The 16,969-nt window shown below is 37.9% G+C and overlaps 1 protein-coding gene across 1 annotated transcript in view; it reads left to right on the top strand.

The window, feature by feature from the left end:
• col7a1l (collagen type VII alpha 1-like) overlaps positions 1-16,969 on the top strand; it is a 55,249-nt gene that overhangs the window by 21,322 nt on the left and 16,958 nt on the right. The window contains exons 22-68 of the mRNA XM_034864121.1: positions 42-181; positions 726-849; positions 1,210-1,353; positions 1,496-1,683; positions 2,099-2,179; positions 2,382-2,399; positions 2,493-2,519; positions 2,726-2,791; positions 3,562-3,642; positions 3,760-3,786; positions 4,276-4,320; positions 4,504-4,578; positions 4,657-4,752; positions 4,941-4,967; positions 5,180-5,233; positions 5,408-5,479; positions 5,585-5,644; positions 6,089-6,124; positions 6,245-6,289; positions 6,478-6,513; positions 6,715-6,759; positions 7,630-7,701; positions 7,791-7,823; positions 10,316-10,387; positions 10,514-10,573; positions 10,707-10,742; positions 11,197-11,277; positions 11,537-11,572; positions 11,699-11,743; positions 12,662-12,733; positions 12,907-12,942; positions 13,302-13,328; positions 13,539-13,577; positions 13,703-13,765; positions 14,365-14,403; positions 14,505-14,558; positions 14,664-14,696; positions 14,804-14,869; positions 15,403-15,447; positions 15,624-15,659; positions 15,743-15,769; positions 15,851-15,922; positions 16,127-16,189; positions 16,450-16,467; positions 16,555-16,590; positions 16,728-16,766; positions 16,852-16,887. Coding sequence (XP_034720012.1) covers positions 42-181; positions 726-849; positions 1,210-1,353; positions 1,496-1,683; positions 2,099-2,179; positions 2,382-2,399; positions 2,493-2,519; positions 2,726-2,791; positions 3,562-3,642; positions 3,760-3,786; positions 4,276-4,320; positions 4,504-4,578; positions 4,657-4,752; positions 4,941-4,967; positions 5,180-5,233; positions 5,408-5,479; positions 5,585-5,644; positions 6,089-6,124; positions 6,245-6,289; positions 6,478-6,513; positions 6,715-6,759; positions 7,630-7,701; positions 7,791-7,823; positions 10,316-10,387; positions 10,514-10,573; positions 10,707-10,742; positions 11,197-11,277; positions 11,537-11,572; positions 11,699-11,743; positions 12,662-12,733; positions 12,907-12,942; positions 13,302-13,328; positions 13,539-13,577; positions 13,703-13,765; positions 14,365-14,403; positions 14,505-14,558; positions 14,664-14,696; positions 14,804-14,869; positions 15,403-15,447; positions 15,624-15,659; positions 15,743-15,769; positions 15,851-15,922; positions 16,127-16,189; positions 16,450-16,467; positions 16,555-16,590; positions 16,728-16,766; positions 16,852-16,887 — 2,723 coding nt within the window. The remainder of the gene's footprint in view (positions 1-41; positions 182-725; positions 850-1,209; positions 1,354-1,495; positions 1,684-2,098; positions 2,180-2,381; positions 2,400-2,492; positions 2,520-2,725; positions 2,792-3,561; positions 3,643-3,759; positions 3,787-4,275; positions 4,321-4,503; positions 4,579-4,656; positions 4,753-4,940; positions 4,968-5,179; positions 5,234-5,407; positions 5,480-5,584; positions 5,645-6,088; positions 6,125-6,244; positions 6,290-6,477; positions 6,514-6,714; positions 6,760-7,629; positions 7,702-7,790; positions 7,824-10,315; positions 10,388-10,513; positions 10,574-10,706; positions 10,743-11,196; positions 11,278-11,536; positions 11,573-11,698; positions 11,744-12,661; positions 12,734-12,906; positions 12,943-13,301; positions 13,329-13,538; positions 13,578-13,702; positions 13,766-14,364; positions 14,404-14,504; positions 14,559-14,663; positions 14,697-14,803; positions 14,870-15,402; positions 15,448-15,623; positions 15,660-15,742; positions 15,770-15,850; positions 15,923-16,126; positions 16,190-16,449; positions 16,468-16,554; positions 16,591-16,727; positions 16,767-16,851; positions 16,888-16,969) is intronic.

Below are 16,969 nucleotides of genomic sequence, written 5' to 3'. Positions count from 1 at the left end.
TGAATTGTATTTAAGGTTTGTGTGTTTCTTTGTTTTGTCAGTGTGTGGTAAGACCAAAGCAGACATAGTATTTTTAGTGGATGAGTCCTCCAGCATCGGCGCAAACAACTTTATCAAGATGAAAGACTTCATATTCCGAGTGGCAACTTACTTCCCTATCATTGGTCCTCAGGGCACACAGGTCGGTCTCTCAGTCAAGACTTTCTTTGTTTTATACTGTTCCAGCTGGATGTTGTGGTCACAATATGGCCTTGTGGTCTTAGGCTTTTTTGGTGTGGTACTACAGTTACAAACTTGACTGTATTGCAGTGATGTTAAATAGCAACCTCTAACAATCTTTGTCAAATAAATCCCCCAATAAAGTCTTTAAAAAGACTAAAATAGCTGCCGCAACTTAGCAAACTGCTCCAGTGAGTCTCCTGTGCAAACCAGTTCCATTGGCAGGAACATAATGTGCAATTATTTCACCAATTGGGCAGGATCAAATTCAAACATTGGCAGAAAGAATAAACAAGGCCCAAAAGCACCATGGCTTGTAATTGTAAAAAGAAAAAGAAGTGGCAGCCAAGTAAGATGAAGCGCCTGCCTACAAACATGCAAAAAGCAGTCTCTTTAATGAATTGTATGTGTTAGGGGTATTGATTAGAATGCAATTGAGAACTATAGATTGAAGTCACACTACTTTCAATTTAGATGACGTTATGATTATGCATATTTTCTCTCAGATAGCTGTAGTTCATTACAGTGATGAGCCTCGAATTGAATTCCGTCTGAGAGACTTCAAAGACAGAAACTCTGTGCTCAGGGCGCTCAGAGCCTTGCGTTATGGAGGGGGCAACACCAAAACAGGTTAGTGACACTCACACAAATGTGCACACTCCTCTACCCCTTGTCTTCCGATGGCAGATCATTCCTATAACACTGTTACGGTTCTGCTGTTGATGTCACTGCCTTTAACAGCTGCCAAGCTGGTAAACAGATAATATGCTGTTCTTGGTCCTGCTGCCATACAGATGTATTAATACTCACTGCTGACATATCATTTGACATAAACCTAGGCTCTAATCTAATCAAGTTATATAAAAGAACAAATGATATAACAGCATGTGTTTCAGTAAACATTACAGAGATTTATAGATATCATCCATTTAGAATTAAACTCTCCTAGAAGTTTCAGTATTTGCTCTTAATACTTTTGCGCTCTTTTAGGAAAAGGCATCAGCTACGTTCTGCAGGAACTGTTCCAGGAGGCTCTGGGGATGAGGCAAGATGTGGCCCATGTTCTAGTTCTAATTACAGATGGCAGGGCCCAGGATAATGTGGTGCCACCCTCTAGAATTGCACGTGCTCTTGGTCAGTAAAGCTTATTGTAAAGCCTTCAAAATGGTGTTGATAATGAGTTTCACTGTAGCCAAAAATGTAAACTTTGAAGACAAAGAAAAAAAACGGGAAGATTTTGCCTGAATTCTCATGCTTTGGATCTGTTTTTCTTTAGGTGTCAGTGTCCTGGCAGTTGGAGTTTCCAATGCAGACATTGAGGAGCTGAATAAGATAGCAGCACCCACCAGCTACAAAAATATTTTCTACTCACCAACCTTTGATGACTTCCCTTCCATAGAGAGAGAATTCATTAATGTCATCTGTAGTGAAGAACTCCTCTCCGAGTTCAAACCAAATGCTGAGGCAAGACACAAATTTAATTATTTTCTTTCTGTGTTATTACACCGAGATAATGTTACATTTCAATCACACTTGAAATTTGAAATTTGATTTCATTTTTATTCATGCAATCCTATCTTTACAAACGCCAAATATGTGTTTTAGGTAATACTCACTATACTAAAATTGAAAATTGAAAATAAATGCACCTAAGAGACGACCTTAACCACCTCTGGAGATGATCAGGCACGCATAGTGACTTAAATGTAAATGTATCACTATTTTAACTGAGTCATGAGGGCCCTGTAGAAAGGAATACTGAAGCTGTCTTGACATTTTGATGTCAGAGCAGGGGAAGGTGTGACTACCACACAGCTATCTCTGCCACTTAATTATATATTATGTCAGTGTATTACTTCTTCCTCATGTCCATTTTCAGTCAGCTCAGTTGGACACCCCGACTGAAGACCCAGAAGAGCTGCTAAAGCCTCAGGGTCCCTGCTCCTCCCAATGTGTGAAGGTTGGTACTTGGTAAAAAATCTTCATTCTCCTCATGTCCCTTTCATCATCATCATCATTATCATATCAGTCATAGTGCAGCCAATTAAATGCCACTGATAGGTGCTGACATTTATCGGAATTTCTCACATTAACAATGGTTTGATTGAGTTTTCTGTCTTAACAATACAACTATTAATCATATTCATTTTTTTTTTATCCAGGGTCAGAAAGGGGAAAAGGTGAGTTCATTGAAATGTGTTAAATTGATTTAGAACTGTATGCAAAAGCAGTGTTTTTTTATTGTCTGTATTCCTTATTCCTCATTCTCTCAGGGAGATGGTTCTGGTCTCGGAGGTCTGGTATGTTTCATCAAGTTTTCTTCTCTACATTATGGCTTAACATTAACTATGTTAAGTGATGATACTTTCTTGCCACTAAGACAATTCCATCCATTCTCCACTGTCCCCTCTGTATTCTGCGTAAATGTTTTCTCATTGCCATTAAACTTTACTATCTTTATTATTCACATTTAGAATAACTGGGAGTATTTGTTTTGTTTATGTAGAGAATTAGGCATATCCCTGGACAGTATGATCCTTTCAGTCCTTCCAAAGGAGAGAAGGGAGAAAGGGTAAGAATCAACACAAACACACATACAGTACATATACAAACATGCACACAATACACTTTACCACCATTGTCATCATTAATGATCAAGATTACCTTACCTGTTCACTGTCTTTTTGGCTGTATACATTTTACGACTCTAGGTCATACAGGCAAAAGTATTGAAAAATGTTTTTATGTGGTTTACCTCCGATGACATAAAATGAGGAGAAATATTCCCATTTGTGCATTGTGCACTGTCTGGAACTACTACTAATTAAAAATCAAGAGAGAGTTGGCCAGCATTAGTCACAATCAGTGATAGAGGGCTACAGTATATCACACAAAAATGAAGGAAATGAAATAAGATGGAGAGGCAGTAGAGTCAATTTCCTAAATTAGTTCAATCAGTTTCAGCCAGTCAATCTAAAGCTGGAGTTCAAAACAGTTGTGTTTCAGTTATTATGCAAGTTATATTCATTCATTTGTTTCTTCATTGTTCTTTCCGCATGTGCCATTAATGCTGCAAGCTGCGTTCATTTCCATTTTCTTATTCTACATTTGAATACAATTTCACGACATTGCAATGTCATTTGCTTTACTGGCATTTACGTTAACTACATTAATGCTGTCTTACAGTTTTAAATATATCAGAACAGAATAAATTAACAATGAAAATATGCAGGTAATGCCTGCCATTAACTGTATCCAATCTCACAACCATGCTCTAACTGTATTGGTGAGTGTGGCTGTTATTATATTTCCCGCACAGACCATAATGTTTTAATATGACAGGGGCCTCCTGCAACAGATGGTGTACCTGGGTTGCCAGGGCGACCAGGGAGAACTGGACCCCCAGGTTCTGCCGGCCAACGGGTAACTAAATAAAAAAAATAAAAAATAAAAAATAAAAAAAGAATCCTCATACTGACCTTGTTAAAGTTAATCTCATTTAGGTCTGACTCTGAAAATTATATTTGTTTTTTTTTTCAGGGCCCGCAAGGCATACCAGGTGATATGGTAAGACCAGCATGAAAAATACCCCTAAATGTGATGTCCCGTCTTTTGCTGCAAATATCACCTGTTTCTGTTTCCACTGTGGACTTGATAAATAAAAAATAAAGTATCAAAACTTCATCTTAATTCAAGGAGGAGAAAGGACGCTAACAGGAAGTATTCATCTGCATTGAGCAACTTTTACTTTGTCCTTTAAAATCAGACAGGAAGTGATGTTTTAATTTTGCCTTTACTATGAGATGGGGAGGAGAGGGGACGCAAAATGACTTTAGCTACATATATAAAACATTGATTTCACTTATGGATTAATTTGACCTGGTTTAATAATGTGGATGATATGCAACAAAGACCTTTGGGTTTGTGATTACTGTACTGTACACAGCTCAACCTTAAACCTTTTGATGTTTCTATACATATCAGAACATTTTTATGTTTAATATTTGTTGTATGTATCCATCTGATAATTTCTCTTCATGTTTCTTCAAATGGAAGGGTCCACCTGGACACACTGGTCCAAAGGGACATAGGGGAGAAAGAGTAAGTTTAACATGTGCTTTTCATGACTGTTTTTGCTAAGATTTGAGCTCATGAAACAGTTGTCTGCTTGATTTATCTACTTTTGTGAAAGTTTTTTTTGTGTGTGCTACAACTACAACAACCAAGAATGTAAATGCTCTGTTGTGTGTCCAAGTATCCATGTTTTTTTGTGTTTCCACTTAGGGAGAGCCTGGATATGTTATAGCTGGCACAGACGCAAATTTTGTTCCTGGACGAAAAGGAGAGCCAGGATCTTCAGTGAGTTTTAAAAATATTCTTTAGTTTTCAAATAGTGAACTTCAGGACAACTCAAAAACTAATCATTGCATGTTACAGGGCCCCCAGGGGCCGCCTGGTGTATCAGGGGTCAATGGCGCTCCAGGCCTACCTGGCCAGCCGGGGCCACCAGGGTCACCAGGATTATCTGTCAAGGTAATGTAAACAGATTTCAAATTAAAAGTAAAAAGAAAAGCCCATATTGCAATGATGATCTTGTATTCTTTATTCTTTTCTTTATTTTATCACATTACATCATGCACTGTCAGCATGACCTACAGCAATCACTATGAAGTGTCAGAAAATTCTTAACCAGAGTTGTTTTTATTGATTACACTTTGTAGGGAGATCCTGGGGATGTTGGAGCAAAAGTAAGTATGAAGGTGGTTTTCAGCCCTTTATGAGTCTTTTTAAAAAGGAGCACTGCAAAAAATATTTGCAATTTTAAAGCCTAATATATGCATCATAAATTGCTTACTTGAATATAAGGCCTATTTTTATTGCTTCAGAATCAGATAATAGCAGGTATTAAACGTTAATTGCTTCATTTTTATCTGATAATACTTCCATTATTTTTGACAAGGGTTTACGTGGGAAGCAGGGTGTGAAAGGAGACAAAGGAGAGTCGGGAAAAGATGTAAGCACATAGTTGATATTGAATTATTGTAAGTCGACATTGCATAACCCAATTGAAAGATTATTGAGAGTTGCCTACTGAAAGTGTTTTTTTTTTCTCTTCTCTTTGTTTCCTTCTTGCTGTCTCTCACACCCAAACTCTGACATACACGCACACATATTCCATCTACCGCAGGGTATTGCAGGTTTGCCTGGTCCCGTTGGCATTGATGGGATGCCAGGGTTACCAGGTCAGAAAGGAGAGCAGGTAAAGTGTTATTATTAAAAGATATTACACATTGTGCAACAGTCTACTTAAAATAATTGAATGTAAGACTGAATAACTTGGCTAATAAATATTCTTATTTTGCAGGGTAAAGAAGGAATTGGTATACAAGGTATTGAAGGTCCTCGTGGAGAGCCCGGAGAGAAGGTACATCGCAATGAAATAAAAAATAAAAAAGTCAACCAGAAATATGGAGTATTTTATAGTACGGTACTTGTTTTTCAAATGTCGTTCAGTGCCCACAGCATCACTAATTATTTTTCTAACTCTTCAAATTTCTGCAAGGGATTATTTTTTTACTCTTTGAATTTCTGTATGTGATATATACTGTATGTGTGTGTGTGTGTTTGTTGTGTTATGGTTGTCTAAGCTACTGGATGCCTAAAATTTCCCTCTGGATGAATAAAGTATCTATCTATCTATCTATCTATCTATCTATCTATCTATCTATCTATCTATCTAATATAATGAGAACAGACTAATTGTCTTATGGGATAGACAGATTGTTAAGGTGGAACAGGATTCTGGATTCTGGATGCATTAATATAAAAATCCCATTTTTGTTTCAGTTGTTGAACTGTTGTTTTGCAGGGAAATATTGGCTTAACAGGACCAGTTGGCCTGAAGGTAACAACGTTGCAAAGAACATTTGAACATGACAAAAGTCTGTTTATTCTGAATGTGACATGTTTCAGTAAAAATCCCCAAAACTGTTTGTAAAAGAACATTTGTAATTAATCTTTTTAGGGTAACCATGGAGAGCAGGGCATCCAAGGAATCATCGGACCACGGGTGTGCACTTCATCAATATCTCCTGTTCAATAACAAGCAATGAGTTCCTGCATATTTCTTAGCCTCAAATGCATATGAATTAACTCCAGCTTAGTCTCATGAGACAAAATCTGTTTACCTGATGGTAAATATTGTGTAAGAATCAATGATGAAAGCATTCAGAGCCAGTGATTTATTTTTACCTGCAGGGAAAGAAGGGACTCAAAGGGGAGCAGGGGGACAAGGTGAGTTCATCCCACACACATCTCCACTCTCTCTTCATTAGGCTGAAAATATTCACTCTAAAATTAATATAAAGAATCAATTTAATCCTGCCAAGTAACAGGCTACTAATTATTTAATTTACACTGGTGTCACACTGGAATACAAATGTGTGCATGCATATTTGGGCAGTTTTCAGAGTTGAATAAAATGCATGTTTTCAGGGAGAAGGAGGAGAGATGGGACCAATAGGACCACAAGGGCTCATGGTGAGTAAGGATTACATATTATAGAATGTGGCTTAAGTTGACCATATACACATTTTAGCAACTTGAAGTTAACATTTTGTATTGCTGAGACAAAACATTCCTTATAAATTCTTATAACTTCTAAATATTTGCATACTGCCTTCACACTGGAATGTCAGCATGTCCCACTAAACCAACATAATCCTAGTTGCTTCCACTGACTCACCTAAGCATATTAAAATCAACTTTGTAATTCATTTTTGATTACAAAGATAGCCTGTGGCAGAAGCAATATAATCATTGAGCTGGGACCAAATGGCTGGAAACACCAATAACACACAATACATTCACAATGTTTTCTAGTGTCTCCAAACAGACATTTGGATGCTGTTGCTGCTGATGATCATGATAAATTAACTAATGAGGAAGACATTTTTTTAGGTTTTCAAGATTAGGCTCCTTTAGAGATGGTTACGATTACATATGATCATGCACCAAATTGTCAAACCTCAGTGGGTATCTTTATCAAATAGGCAATTTCGTCCTGCATCACTGATTTTTAATTTGAGGCTGCATGGTCCTTTGGAATCGACTATCTGGAAAAACAGCCATCATGAGGACCATCGCCGTGTCTTTTGATACCGTTTTTTAATTCAAAAACTTCAAGCTTTGAACATAATGGATAATAAAGTGCTGGTTAACAGAAGAAAGCAGAGAGTGATGGGCAATGTTTGTAGTGTGTTTAAGAATTTATGATGTTTGGAAGTTCATTAGGTAAAAAAGAGTTTTGTTTAGAGCTGGCCCAATATATGAAGTAACATAAAATAGCAAGACATAATTCAGATTATTAATATTTAATTTTAATAATTTCATATTATCTGATTTTTCCAGGGGCTGACAGGGCCATTGGGGTTAAAAGGAGATGAGGGTCCAAGAGGAGCCCCTGGAGATCCTGCCAAGGGTGTAAGAATTCAAAACATTTAAAACTCATTTAAACTTTCTAATAAAATAAAAGCACTTGAGACTCAGTTTCCTTTTTCCCATCACAACAGATAATTGGCCCAACTGGAAAAAAGGGTGCCAGGGTAAGTAACCAACTTTTGTTTATCCAGGAAAATGTTTTTGTGGCCACATGCATCACTGTGGTTCCTAGTCTGGCTATCACCAGACCAAGCCAGCTCAATAGATTTGAGATTGAGCATTGATCTGGGAAGTCTGCTCTGTATTATCTCTGCACAAGAGGCCTTACCAACGGACATAGTTCAAATGACTCTGTATACAATTGGACAGTCCTTCAACCAATCAGACCAATGACCTAGGGGACGTAGAAATGACAGCGCCATCACCGGGTTGATTCACTTTGGTGGCGTTCGGTGGCCGCTATTTTTAACGTCAACATAGAAGCTCCTTGGTCACTTCTCTATCGCCATTCTGTTAAACTCACCAATAGCACGGCAGGCAGATAAGACAGTTTGTGATTGGATCCCGCAAAATTGTGAACTGAAGCAGGAGAATTAAACGTGGAGGTTACCAGACAGAGCTGCAGGGTGAAATCAAATTGCAGAGTGGGCGGGGTTTGCCCAGTCTACGTGGTTCAAATATTTTACACACTTTTGCACATTGCAGTGTTGTTGTAAGTATGCAAAAACCTTAAATGTGACAAGGAAAGAAGGCCTAAATCCACTAAAACCCATTTTCTCTATCATAATAAATATGCACGACTGAATAAGCAACAAATAAAGCCAATCAGAATTAGTTATTTTGTTAAGCGTTTAACACTCAAACTCAGTTAATCTGATTGTCAGTGGTGTGGTAATATGATTTAGATGTTGTTAAACACTGACTGGGATAATGTGACATCAGGCTTTTCCAGCTGAGAGAACGCAAATACAGAAATCTCTCATTTAAAATCACCATAACTCTCTACCTTTGGATGTCCACGTTTATATTTCTTTTGTTGTGCACACAACTTTGCCTATGATTCACGGAGGCTCTGTGCAATCCAGCCAGTTAGGTTGATAATTCAAAAGAAAGCTTCAAGGAGTGTTGGAAGGGGCCTTGCTCCTCTTTGCATGTTTGAGTTACTGGTGGATGCCAATCCACGCAAACCTGCATTAACGCAACCATCGGACACAGCGTGCACCGTGGAGTGTGCACCGTTTGACATGGTGTATTGCAAAAGTTGTAGGGGGGTAAGGCGGGGAAAACCGTCATCAATGAAAAAGGGATTTTCTGCTGAGTTCAGTGATACCTCACATAATAGCCTACGATAAAAGGGTCATTAGTTATGAAAGGGGTGCGGCTTAAGCATATGGGGCAGGCCAAACCATTGCCAATGAAAAGGGAACTCTACTAAGTTCAATGATACCTCACACAGTGGTCTACATCAAACGGGTCATTATTAATGAAAGGGACGTGGCTAAAGCATAGGGGGCGAGTCAAACCACCAATCAAAAAGGAACTGCCAAATTCAGTGATACCTCACACAAGACTGTACTTTAAACGGTTCAAAAGCCATGGGAGGGGGCGTGGCCTGAGTACATGGGCGTGGTTAAAGTATTGGTGGCCATAAGTTTCATGTAATTCAGGTGATGTTTGTCGTGTAAGGCTGATCTCTTGTTGCAAGCGGGGGGCGCTATGATCAAAAGTTAAAAAAAATCCTAGGTCTAGACGCTTGTCAATCTTGAGAAATTTCGGGCAGATATGACAATGTACTCTCAAGATACAACAACTTCTTTGTCCATCGATGAATGCTTAAAATGTCTTGTCTTGTTTGGTGAGTTTTTCAGTATGTTATGCCCCTCAAAAAGGCGACTCATTTGCAGGAAATAATAATTTCTTCAGTTTTAATAGGGCCTTTGCCACTGTCGGCGCTCAGGCCCTAAATATATGTACATGTACATGTTTACCAATCAAAATATTGATGTCAGTTCCAGTTAATTATGAGCTCTGGATGTTGTTTTTTCAATTTTTTATTTGGATCCACAAACAAGGTTTCACTCAACTAATAAGACTACTTGTGACTCCAGATACGCTGTATCTCCAAGAAATATTTCTATATTCACATCTTCGTTATTAAAAGGTATGCACTAGTCTTCATCTGTTGGCCACTGAGGTGCTCGACTACAGACTTGGGCTTAGAGAAGTTGTTGAGGGGGAGGAAAGTGTTGCTTGCTGCTGCTGGTTACGTTTTTTTCAATTAGTCCAAAGATTAACATTTTTGTCACGACCTCACATGTATGTCTAAGTTTTTTGCTTTTAATTTATCTTAACGGGCTTAGAATAAGTCAGTCAGCCAGAGGGAAGTGATTCTCTTAATGTTTAATTCTGTCGGGACATTTTTAATTATTTAGTCAGTGTATTTCTTACACACTCAGTCCTCTGGGTCCGCTTATCAAACACAATTAAGATTTTCTCATTAGCTTTTGAAGTGGGCATGAAGGCTCCACTGAATGGGACGTCTCGTAATCTCAGTCCACAGGGTGCCGTTTAAAGTGAAGCTTTTGTTTTGTTTTGTTTGGCGTGTTGATTGACATTCTGTGTATGTGTGCGTGTGTGCATATTTCCTGTTTGTCAGGGAGACATTGGTCCAGTTGGTCCGACAGGCCCCCAGGGAATAAAGGGTGAACAAGGAAACAAAGGAGAGAAGGTTAATAAGAAATTATGTACATTATGCTTGCATTTTGTCATTTTTCAGATTATTAAAAGAACAGACTGAATATCTGTTGCTGCTAGAATAGCTGTATGTGGGTATGATTTGTTTTGATGTGTGCAGGGCAGTCCTGGTTTTGGGATTCCAGGACAACGGGGACCAAAGGGAGAAAATGGCGAGAGGGTGAGTCACCTGAAAAAGTGGGATCACTCATTTAACACTAAAACTGTGTTCTCACCATGCAATACTGAAGCAGAATACAGCTGTTCATTGCTATTACAGTATATTTATGTGTTGTGCTTTTTATCATTCACAGGGAAATGTTGGTTTGTCTGGAAAACCTGGCCCAAAAGTCAGTAAAGTATTTTGCTTAAAGCTGCTCTTATCAATAATTTTATATGAGCAATGGGTCAAATGCCTATGTGTGAAATGAAAGCGGCCAAAAATAGCAGTAAAAAATACTAGGGACGAACCCACAGAACTATCATGTGACTTTGCTGGTATCCTAAATCCTACAGAGGTTGATTTTTTGTTATCTTTTAGCCTAGTAGTTTAGAAAGTTTAGTTAGATTTAGCAGTTTTGTTTTTTTGCTCATTGTGTAAATATTGTAGTCATCTGATGGCTATACATTAGCCCCCTAACAGCACAATTTTTGTTGTCTATTTTTTATTTTATTATTATATAATGGATTTCGAGATTTTGGTCAAACTACAGTCTAGTCCACTACAAACACACACACACACACACACACACACATATATATCTAAAACAGAGGTTGTTAAATATATGTAATGTGTTTGTCCAGGGGCACGATGGCTCCAAAGGTGACAAAGGGGTGGCTGGGTTATCCGGTAACCCCGGAGAACCAGGATTAAGAGGTAAAGATGTAAGTAAATCCTGTGTGGCTGTTGCAGCAATGATACAAGTTGTTTGTACATTACAGCAGAATTCACCCTTACCAGGGTTTATTTAGAAAACATTACGTCAGAGAAAGCTCAAAGTATTAATTAAAACATAAGACAAAGGGAAAAACGTTTGGACAAGTCAGAATATATGTGATTTGTACAGATAAAAGGATACATTTCAACTTGAGCTCAGGAAAATGTATTTAAATGTAAAATTGGTGACCATGACTCCGTCCGTAGGGTGCACCGGGAACTAAAGGAGACCAAGGATCTAAGGTACAGTCAACATGTTACCGGATGCTTCAGTTTGTTTTGTTGTTCAGGAGGTTAGCTACTTCCATGATGATTTATAATCAGTGAAGTCTTTAACTCTAAGTTATAATGTGGTTTTGTCTTTCACAGGGTGAACTTGGACCACCTGGAGAGCCTGGTGAAAGAGGAATTAGGGTATTTATTTTGAGTTTGTGTGTGTAATATATATTATTTAGTTTATTATACTATGTGTATTACACATAAACATAAATAAACAAAAATAAACATACATAAAATCCCCACCCCCATTGCAACAACAAAGACAAAAGCTTTCTTATAAAAATATATATTCTGAAGTCTTTTTTATGAAGTTACCAATCTGCGGTGATTGCATGTGTGACTAGAAGACTAATTTACTCACCATCTGTGTCATGGAAACAGTCAGCTGAGCATCATTAACAGATCTTTGAGTTCACTCTGGAACATAAGGGACTAATAAGTCAATGATTGGTATAAAAAACTGAATGGAAGTCTGCACATTGGATCAGATGTTCAGTGTGGTCGAAAAATTTGGACTTGATTGGTGCACAGGACACTCACTGCCACTCCATATGCCAACAATGTCACTCTATGAGTATGCTTTTAATGTAACACACTTTTTAGATTTATATTGCATTTCTATTTGTTTACATTTCCAACCTCCAACCTCTCAAGCTGCTCTCCGTACACACACGTGACATTTCTCATTCCCCGTATCATTTACCAAACACACACCTTTACTTTGGTGGTCTATTTAAGCTGTGCAATTTCCCCATCTCTGCCTTGTCAATGCTGCTGCTGCCCTACACCTGTATCACTGCCTACTTGTAGCTCCCACCACCACCACCCCAGCATCTACCTGCAGGCTCTGGCCAGGGAGAATCTACTTTATCATCACTCCCCAAAATCTCATGTAAACACATACTGCGGGGAGTGATGATGTCGGAGTCTGGCCACCAAACAAAATGTTGTTTGCCAGAACTCCTGTTGAGCAAACATCACATGTGCTATTGTATGTACTTTTATGGCTTTTGACGTAAACAGCAGTAACTCCTTTTTGATATTGATGATCAGGGTCCACTCGGGTTACCAGGGCGACCAGGGGACCCAGGAGATAAAGGAGATACTGGGATGCCCGGCCCGCTTGTAAGTTCTTTGAATTTAAGTAAAAGAAGATAATTACGCCTTGAAAGAAATAGACTTAAACTGTGTATAATACTTAGTTTTTTTTTTCTGAGGGCATTTAATGTTAACATTTCAATCAAACCTTCCTGTCACATTAAATCACTGGAATGAGATAAAATGTGATTTTCCCTCAGGGGACTGATGGAAACAAAGGCGACAAAGGGGAGCAGGTATTGTTTGAATTCTCTCTCTCTCTCTCTCTCTCTCTTTCTCTCTCTCTCTCTTTCTCTCTCTGTCTTATTGATGAGCATGTTGATTCTCAGCAGAGGTTCTCTGGTTGATGCCTTTTGATGATTCTTCTGTGTCAGTCACCATCTTCACAACCTGCTATCCCTCTGTGACTTCATGATTTCTATTTTGATAGGTTCATTAATTAAGTTTGGCTTTGTGTGTATGCCACCCTTCAGTGCACCTACTGTTTTTTTCCTTTGTGTTACAAATATGGGTTGTGTCTAGAAGTGTGACATGTTAGATTTTTAACTGTGTTGTATTGTGCTCTTCTTTTGATCGTGCGGCTGCTGTCATAAAGGGAAAACCTGGACCTCCGGGAGAACAAGTAAACAAGCCTCTATTATCATTTTTGACAGCTTCTCATCAGTTCAGCCATGTTTGACAAGGACATTCATTGTAACGAAGCTCATGAAGAACAAAAGAAAAAAACACCACTCTCCCATAAGACATTGGAGAATGAATATATGTTCTCAGTCAGCTGAAGTTGTCCATCAATAAGCAAGTTAACTTTTAATTTCTGATTTTTTCCTTGTAGATTGTTGTAGACAACAACATATTGACCAGAGTGATTAAGGTAACTTGAAGAATAGCATTTAACATGCTTTATTTAGTTTATTTATTTATTGTTCATGAGGGTATTCAAGTTAATCTTCTCTCCTCTCTCTTGCCTTTCCTTTATTTGCCTTTCCCTTCCTTCAGGGTGAACCAGGAGAGCCTGGTGAGCCTGGTTTGAAAGGAGAAAAAGGTGTGCCTGGGCCGAGAGTGAGTATCCAATCACATGTCACAAACCAATATACTGCAAGATGTACGCTGATCACGTCTACCATAGGTGGAAACCCTCAAAGAATCACATAGAGCTCAATCAGTCCATTAACGGATAAGTTAATTGGCAGAGAATGAAACTGCAACAATATGCTGGTTTCTCTGTGTTATATGAGACTAATTTCAATATTTGGGTGATTTTAACTGTTCGTCAGTTGAAATAAGTCATTTGAAGACAATACCTAGACCCATATTTGATGTTGATTTTAATAACCAAAAATAAATATGCAGATTAATTGATTAAGGTAGCCAAACTTATGCTTGCTTTTGTTTGTTTATTCAGGACTTGCTTGCAATTTGTTGTTCTTAGTTTAGGACTCCTGTAGTTGTAATTTCTCTTTTCTTCACTTTCTTAGGTGAAATTGCTTCTACCTACAGTTTTTTTTTAATCACACAAACTCTATTTTCTATTATTTGTAACTATAATTAGATTAATTTATTTATAAGTTGTAGTTGATCTTTTTGTGTGTGGTAGGAGACTTTAATTAGTAAGCTTTTTTAAATATTCCCAATATTCGAATATTTGTTTGTCTCCACAGGGTCCAGAGGGGAAACCTGGATTACCAGCACCATCTCCGGTATGTGTATACATCATTGTTTCAAATTTACTGTTGTAGTTTGTATCAGGAGGACTTCCATTTAAAAATGTTGTTGAAGTAAGAAACCATTTGCTTTGCAGGGTAGTTCTGAAAGAGATGGACTTGATGGGTTACAAGGGAAACCAGGAATAAAGGTTATACTTTTAAGAGTTTTACTATTATTAAAATCTGCCCATCCAAATTTCATTAAGCTTTGGGCATTTACAGTGTGAGCTTACTCACAAAATGTTTAACTGCAGGGTGACCAGGGACAGAAAGGAGAAATTGGTCAGGTGAGTGCACCAATGGTTTTGGAAATATTAATCTGTTTGTACATGGTACACCCTATGAAGAAAAAATGATTTGCTCATACATTTGTTGTATGTGTGCTTGTGAACAGAGGGGACATAAAGGAGACCAAGGACGGTCTGGGATTGCTGGAATGCCTGGTTTACCGGGAACTCCAGTGAGTATCACTTTGATTTACAGCGCCTCTGGCTAGAACATTAACTATCCATTAGGGCTCCATGATATTAGGGGAATATGGACAATACGGTTAACATTGTTTTATATTACGATAAAGATATTACTTGCAATTAAGAGATATTTAAGATATTGATTTAAGATAAGATATTGTTCTCAGTTCTGCATTTCCGCTGCTTTCAGTATTTTGCTAAAATGCAACGAATGGACAAAAGGAAATCCTTTCCAATTTTTTTTTTTTAACAAATCAAACAATGAATTAAACATTAAATGCACCACTAAAAAAAAGAATGACAGTTACATTTTAAAGTGCCGTTTTCTGCTAATATTTCCTTTTAACCAACACCAAAAATCTTTTGTCTGTTGGAATGTATCACAGCCTTTTGCACTGTGTATATTGCGCCGGTTGATATTGAGATGACGAAATGTTATAACATGTTGTTTTAGGTGTGTTTTTTCCCCATAATAATCAGAAAAATGATCTCCAGCGATTGTTTTCTTTTCTCCGCTATTCAGGGACGACCTGGCATTGACGGAAAGAGGGGCCAGCCAGGAAAAGATGTGAGGAACATTTTCATCTGACAATTACTACACAACAATGTGTGACACCCACTGGATGATGACTTTCATGCTTTAACATCTGTGCTATTTTAATAGTTAGAAATTGTTTTCCGATTTTCAAAATGTGTTATTTAAAGGTGAATTTTTAAAAATCTAAACCTATTTTATTTTCATAGGGAGAAATTGGGCTGAAAGGAGATGACGGCAACAAGGTCTTTTTAAATTAATGGCAACCAACTAAAACATCTATGAGGCTGTTTTTGGAATACACATGTTAACATTCCTCTCATTCCAGGGAGACAAGGGAGACACGGGTGCTAATGTAAGTGGTTTTGGGATAACACAAATGAACATTGTTTACAAGAAAACCGAGCAACTTTAGAGTGTTTTTCTTACTTCACAGGGTAAAGATGGTAGTAAGGGGGAACCAGGAGCTCCAGGTTTGCCTGGTAGGCAAGTGCTTGTCACATCCGAGGTACATATTACTACCTGCGTTGATTTTGATTTATTAAATGGGAAGCTGATTTCTTTTTCCAAACCTCTTTTAAAAGCTGTACATTAAATTGTACATTCAGTGTTTTGCCTATTATAAGTGTCACCTTGGCCCATTACTGTTTAGTTGAGAAGATTCAGAAAAACATCTAGACCTGCCTTGCAGATTAGACTTTTTTTTTCTCAGGGTGCCACCATAGACGAAACCCGAGAAGCATTTCCAATCCCGATGGGTCCTCCAGGAGCTACTGTGAGTTTGAGTCTTACACAGAACAAATTTCTGAAAGTTTAGTTCATGGCACTTTATTTCAGCTGTTGCATGGCATAATCCATATTTATCCTGCACAATACCTGTGTCATTATTCAGCAATGACTATTGTGCTTTTATTGTGGGTTGTAATGAGTCGTGACATTATCTACAAACACATATGGTTACATTATGGCAAACTTGATGTCTTGCATTGTAGATGCATGTTCCAATGTCTTGCTCTTCTGTTTCTGTGTGTTTAGGGTTCACCGGGAACAAAGGTAGGATGGTAATTGGGTTCATACTGAAACTGAGTTTATTCAAATCTGAAATGTTGGTTCTGTAGCTCATTTGTCTTTTGTTTGCAGGGAGATAAAGGAGAAAGAGGCCTGAAAGGAGACACGGTAATTTTTAAATAGTAGCCCCTAAAAACATATGTATATGGAAATGACTTTATATTCATTTGTATTAAAATGAATAATAAATTTAATTTATATTGCACTTTTCACAAACACAAAGCGTTTGACTAATGTCTTCATAGGGTGATGCTGGAGCTCCTGGAAAATCTGTTGAAATGAAGGTAAATATAGGATGTAGTAATTCCTCCTCTGGGATACATGGTCTCAATTTGCACTTTTGACCAGTATGTTTTTCCTCTTCTTTAGGACATTGAAGTGATGTTTGAAGCATATGGCATAAGGGTGAGCTCGGAGCAACACATTGTATACATTTTGAGGTTGATAGAATTTGTATCCCAGTTTCACCCTCTCAATAAAACCTATT

The sequence above is a fragment of the Etheostoma cragini genome, chromosome 23, assembly GCF_013103735.1.
Source record: "Etheostoma cragini isolate CJK2018 chromosome 23, CSU_Ecrag_1.0, whole genome shotgun sequence".
Lineage (NCBI taxonomy): Eukaryota > Metazoa > Chordata > Actinopteri > Perciformes > Percidae > Etheostoma > Etheostoma cragini.
Note: the sequence above shows the minus strand (reverse complement) of the source record. Positions and strands in the feature narration are given on the sequence as shown.